General features: G+C 50.5%; 1 protein-coding gene across 1 annotated transcript in view; it reads right to left on the bottom strand.

The window, feature by feature from the left end:
* Positions 1-627: 627 nt before the first annotated feature.
* The window catches only part of MAP2K2 (mitogen-activated protein kinase kinase 2), a 28,637-nt gene continuing 23,102 nt past the window's right edge, over positions 628-6,162 (bottom strand). The window contains exons 10-11 of the mRNA XM_015420540.1: positions 5,347-5,395; positions 628-3,623 (exon numbers count right to left, since the gene is read on the bottom strand). Coding sequence (XP_015276026.1) covers positions 3,513-3,623; positions 5,347-5,395 — 160 coding nt within the window. The 3' untranslated portion in view covers positions 628-3,512. The remainder of the gene's footprint in view (positions 3,624-5,346; positions 5,396-6,162) is intronic.

The following is a 6,162-nucleotide window of genomic DNA, read 5'->3' as shown; positions in this document are numbered from 1 at the left end:
TCAGATGCTGCCCACAAAAAATGCAGTTGCGGACTGCATTTCAAATTGGCAAAAAGTCTGCCAAAAAGGCTCCCCACCACCACCTCCTCCCATAAATTGCCAGTCAAGATTCGCCCAAGGAAATTTCACCCCGTTTTCCCCTGCTGGACCCCCAACAGGATTGGGAAATTGTTCTCGATATCCTTCGGAAAAGAGAGAGACCTGCAAAAACTCTTCCCAACCCCCCCCCCCCCGGCCCCTCAGCGTCTAGACAAAAGACAGCAGAGACCCGTCCTAGGGCGCCGTGGGAATCGTGTCAAACCGAGTAACTCCAAGGTTAAAAAATTAAAGGCCTTCAAATGTTTTCTTTAAAAGATGATCATGGTTGAGCCACTTGTACTATATAAAGGAAACAGAAAAAGCACGGTTCATTACGTTTTATTTTCTTCCAACACCCACAGATCAGCAGCATAAAAAGGGACTTAACAAAGGGGAACAGATTTCCCTCCCTTGCCCCAAATATCACCTCCTCAACATTTCCCCCTGGAAACTGCCCTTTTGTCGAAGGTGATGGATCCGTAACCGCACAGATTTAAAGGTTCTGCCTGTTCCCAGCCTCTCAGCTCCTAGGAAACAGCAAGCGGGGGGGGGGGGGGGGGAGGTGATGAGCTAAGGAAAAACAGAGTGGGTAGGTGGCCTGCAATGTCCCCAAAATTGAGGCCCACTCCAGAAAACTCGGGGAAAGGAGCCACTCCCCAACTTCCTCCTAGCTTCAGCTGAACCACAGTCTTCATTTTAACTTGGGGCTTGCTCAACACTCCCCCCTCCTCCTCCTGTAAGAGATTCAGAGGAAAAGAAAAGGTGTGCAGGCTTCTCGGCATAAGAGACCGAGCTGCGCTTCTTACATTTGGCAGCAAGGGACAGTGAGGGCTCCATCACCAGTCTTCAGCAGACCGGGCCTCGACCAGGGTCACACAGCTCGATCCACACTGTTATCCCCGAGCTAAAGGCCATCCTGTGGCTACCTCACTGCAGAATACGTTCCGTGGGTGAGACTAAATTAACAAAGCTGGGGAGGGGGGTCCACAAGCTTCCATTTAGTTATTACCACCCCCCACACCTTTGGGAAATGCACTGTGAAAATATGGGGGGGGGGGGAGAAGAGCTGGAGAAAGGAGAGAGCCTCTGGCAAACACATTCGAGATTTCTGCCTAGGGGGAGATGCTGGCTGGCACCTCCCCCATACATAGACCCCTCCCACCGGGAGACAAAGCTGACTTGTCAGGTTTCTTTTGGTCAAGTTGTAAGGTTTGGGAGCCAAGATGGCCGGCTGCGCCAAGTACAGGTGTAGAGACACCCGTGGGCTTTCCCGCCTTCTGAAGGAAGCGGCTGCTGAGCCAGGCCTGCAAGACGGCTCTGTGAGTCACGGGACAACCATTTCTCTTCGCAAGATGCTTCACGTAGGCATCCCCCAAGCCGGTTTCTTAACTAGAGGAGGAACAGGCAGAGACAAGCGTTCGTCGCTGCCGCACACCGTAAAAGCTGTCAATACACTTGGGACTCCTGTGGATGCCTTTGCCTACGAGAGTGTGACGCACCTCGCCACGAGGGGCACCCCGTTTGCAGTTCGTATCTGATACACTCACCTCCAAGGAACGCAGGCCACAGTGAGCAACTTGATGTCCTGACAACTGTGCTGTGGCCATTTCAAAGGACGACCCCCCCAAAAAAAGGACCCGCTAAGCCACCTGGTCGTGGCTTCCTTTTACTTACTGGACTAAGAGTGGCCAACTGAGTGGCATTTTCTGGCTATTCTTCTCCAACAATGGAACCAGCTGGCTGTTTTTTTTTAGCATGCCAAAAAAAAGGAACAAGGTAAAAACATTCCGTATCAGAATACTTCAAGAAATCCATTCGGAATTTTTTTTTTTTTAATTGAAATGGGCAGGGGAGAGTGCACGGGGTCTTACCAACATCCCTTCCCAAGAAGCCACTACTGGGCATCAAACCGTAACCAAGGATGGTCAAAGGGGAGAAAAAGAACAGTTGTAATGAAGTTGGATCAACTCCAAGCAGGCTCAGGGAGTTTGGGGGTGGGGAGAGAGATGAAACACCAACCATCACTGAAGTCTGCCACAATCAAAAGCCACGAATGGCTCCTCGCCTGGGCGTCCCCCACCCCTCTAAAAATAACGCTTGCAAAAGACTTTCCCATCTGCTTCGGCTTCTGCCGAGGTTATGTCTTCTCTGAGTTGTGGAGCATCGTGGCTTGAGAGATGGACCTGGAGCATTAGGGGGCAGCACGAATGCATCGTGAACGCATTGCACACGCTTGGGAGGCGCAGCAGCAGCACACAGAAAGGCAGGAACAGACCGACGTCTGAACGGATCAGGAGATGCTGCTCCAAGGCAGAGCTGCCATGCCCACAGGCAGGACACACTGACCGCACATTGCTTTTCAGAGAGAAGGCAAGATCGCCGTTGCAGGTGTGGGGTGGGGCAGAATTTGCAGCAGAGATTCTCTTCCTTGTTCAACTACCCAAAAAAAGGAATTCTGACTCAGCATGTTCCCCCTTTCTGTTTAATAAACTAGCGGTCTGCGTGATTTCAGAAAGGCGGCACTACGACACAGCGTGCCGGGCAGGCAAGAACAGGAAGGAAATGCAGTTTTGAGGCAGTACCATGTGCGCCCCCCCACCCCGCAGACGACAGGAAAATAACCACAGTTCCCAGAATGTGGGGTGGGGGGGAGAGGAGAGGATAGGAAAGTGGTACCTTCGCCCTCAAGCAGACTCCCCCCCCCCAAATAACAAGTGAAATTGAAGTCCCACTTCCGTGTAAGAAACTGAGAGTAAAAAAAAAGAAAAAAGAAACACAGGAGGAGGAGAGGGAGGCAGCTCACTGCTCACCCACCAAGCAGAGAAACATCACCCACAGACTTCCTTAATCTCTCCCCCGCCCTTTCCCTGGGCAGGATCCAGGAAGCAACCAGGCTCGAGTCTCCCTTTCCCCTGCCAATGCAGATCAAACAGCCACAGTTTGGTAATCAGCCCACCTTTGCCCTAGCTGCTCCTTTCGTGAAGGCTTCCACCCGTCTGATAGCTTCCACCCATCCTCGGGCCCACTACCCCTCCCCCGTCCAAAAAGAGAACAGGTGCACAAACAGGGCACAAACAGGCTTGCCCTGATGACCCCCCCCCCAAATACCTGGTGACACAACCCAATGAGAAGCAGCAGAACTTTTAGAGCAACCCGTCCCCCAAGTCAGAGGGCTCCGAGCACGGCATTCAGCCTGGAAAAAAGAAAGTGAGCGATAAAACGGGGATGGAACGGAGCAAGCTGGTCTCCGCTTTTTGCTGTCGGAGGACTGGGCCGTTTTCCAAAACAACGGGTGCTTTGCCGTTCCGGAGCGCAGAGAAGACGGACAAAGCAGGGCAGTTCTTTCTTCTGCTGAAGGGCAGTGAACTACGGCAGAGAAGCAGGTGCAAAAAGGGAGGGGGGGAGGAAGAAGATCAAGGCCGTTGGCTTGGCGGTCACATGGCAGTGCGGGTGGGGGTGCTGGGCTGGTTCAGTCGCAGCGTCTTACAAAGCCAGCCTGCAAAATCCACCTCTTCCACCTCGGAGCGCTTGATGAAGGTGTGATTCTGAAAGTACGGGAGAAGAGAGGGCGGTGTTAAACAGGGCCAAGAACATCCTGCCCCCCAAACGGTCCCCAGGGGAATAGATAAGGTATTACATGACAGAGGATAGCTGCAGGGCAGGAGAAATGGGGCTTGACTGAGCACCCAAAACTCCTGGAACCCTCCCCGCTGCTTTGAGAAGCAGGCATGTCGCGGGATCTTCCTGTATGGCTGCAAAGCTCAAAGGGCTCACAATGCCGCTCTGTTTAAAGAAAGACCTACTGGTTTCTTGGGCACAACCAGCCACCCCCCAGCTTTCAATTTCAGACTCTCCTAGAGTTATTGCTCGACTGTGTATGTGGTCAAATGGACCGAGGGTCCATGCTGGCAACAGATAGCTTTGTAAGGCAGATGCTTTCATTGGAGGGCAGGCCTCCTGCAGAAACCCTCCCCCCCCAAAAAGGGGGGGGGGAGAACAGGAATTGCATACTGGCCCAGCATGGGCCTCAAGAATGGGATGGGGAACAGGAATCCTGAACGGAGGAGGGCATCTCTACTGACCACCCCCCCCCTTCCGACACAGGAGAGGTTGCACAGGATGCCCAGAGGCAGCCCCCCCCCCCTGTAACGCTAAGCACTGTCCAAAGACAGCCCACCTTGAGATGCCAAAAGGGGGGGGAGGGCAGATGACAAACCAAAACTCGATCACACAGCGGAAGACCTCTTCTTTTGCTTCCAAGCAGAACGAGAGAAGCTACTGCCTGAAGTTATGCTGGGAGAGAAGACCCAGGGCTCCTGGGGGGGGGGGGAGAGGAGGCATTCTTCATTTTGACTCCCACATATCAACCCTCCCCACCACCTCCTAGAGCATGCCTTTCCATAACCCCCCAAGGTAGCTGTCATCCCCTCATTCAGATCCCGGAGAGGGATCAAGTATCTGCAGTTGTAGGAGAACACAGGTTTCCACAAACAGCATCTTGACACTCTTACCTGCATGTGTGTGTGTGTGTGTGTGATACATTGTTTGCAAAACAAAAACCAAAACCCTCAGGCATGCTTTCCAGAAACAAATGACATTGGCTAGGGGTGAAACACACACACCTCACAAACAATCCACCCCCCACCCCAATTATGAACAGATTGGATCTTCCAGGACTTAAAAACTGGTACAGAACGGCCTCAGCACTGTCAGCAGCTGTCCAACCAATCTGGCGACATTCAGAACTGTTGGCAGCTCAGGGAAAAACAAAATGCCACGGTTGGGCTACAGACAAGTTCCACTCAGACTCAAAACCGGCTGCAGCAGAGAGAAGATTTAGGATGGCTTTCTTTCACGCTGCTCAGTTTGCCCCCAAGGGTACATGGAAGAGCTGCAAGAAACAGCTCCCCGGTGAGCATACATGCATCATAAAGCATGTGCCACAGCATAACAGCCACCGCTTTAGATGTGCGCCTAAAAAAATCCAGGTAATGCAACAAATGGCCCTGAGGTTCCTTTAAAAAAAAAAAAGTATGTAGTCTACTTTTAAAATTTGTGGGGCAGGACATGCTGAAATCCCAGAGACTGCTAAGTAGGACTTCTGCTGTCCCGTTTAGAGCTCCTTGCATTCTCCCCACCACCTAAACCGGCAAAACAGAGTTATGAAATTTGAGAACAGATATTCAGGCGGAAGGATTCTGCTTTTCCCCTTTAAGTTTTAATGTTGGCCTGGAGTCTGTACCAGCTCCAAACGCCTTAGCCACTCACCATCAGCATCTTCAGATCTGCCCGTTCAGCATCAGGGTTTTTAATTAAGCTGGAGGAGCAGGGGGGGAAGGAAAAGTTTATTGTTACTTTTTTTCATTAAAAGGCAAGAAGGTTCATTAATGGCTGCCGCTTGCAAAGGCCCCTCCCCACATACACTCTGGCTGGACAGTTGGGAGCGGCACAAGCAGCTGAGTAGGATCCAACAGACACGTAGTCGTATGGGGTTCATGGGGTCACATTGCCCAGCTTTGAATCCACAAGGGTTAAGCTGACACTAAATATTATAAACGTACAAAATTTATTCAGGTGTACACATTTTTAACAACTTGGACTCATTAAAAATATTCACATTCAGACATAAAAAACTTCTCAACATTCATACATAGATGGGTTAGTGCTGTGCAACTGAACCAAACGCGTTTCGGCCCCAAAGGGCCTTCCTCAGTGGTCACAATCCAAAATACGTGAGTTGAATGTATGTCACGCCATCCTGTACAAATTCTGGTCACACAAGTCTATGCTACCAGAAGTATTGGGGGACTTTATTTGGCTATACCTGAGGCCTATCATATACAACAATAACATACATATAATATATATAAGGATACAACATCTGGCCTTATACTGCATATGTATTTAATATCTTATGCAAAAAAATTTTTTTTGAATGTATGTCAAGTTTGTATTTTGGATTGTGACCACTGAGGAAGGCCCTTTGGGGCCAAAACGCGTTTGGTTCAGTTGCACAGCACTAACCCATCTATGTATGAATGTTGAGGCGTTTTTTATGTCTGAATGTGAATATTTTTAATGAGT

This window comes from Gekko japonicus, unplaced genomic scaffold, assembly GCF_001447785.1.
Source record: "Gekko japonicus isolate JY-2015 unplaced genomic scaffold, Gekko_japonicus_V1.1 scaffold632, whole genome shotgun sequence".
Classification (NCBI taxonomy): Eukaryota; Metazoa; Chordata; class Lepidosauria; order Squamata; family Gekkonidae; genus Gekko; species Gekko japonicus.
Note: the sequence above shows the minus strand (reverse complement) of the source record. Positions and strands in the feature narration are given on the sequence as shown.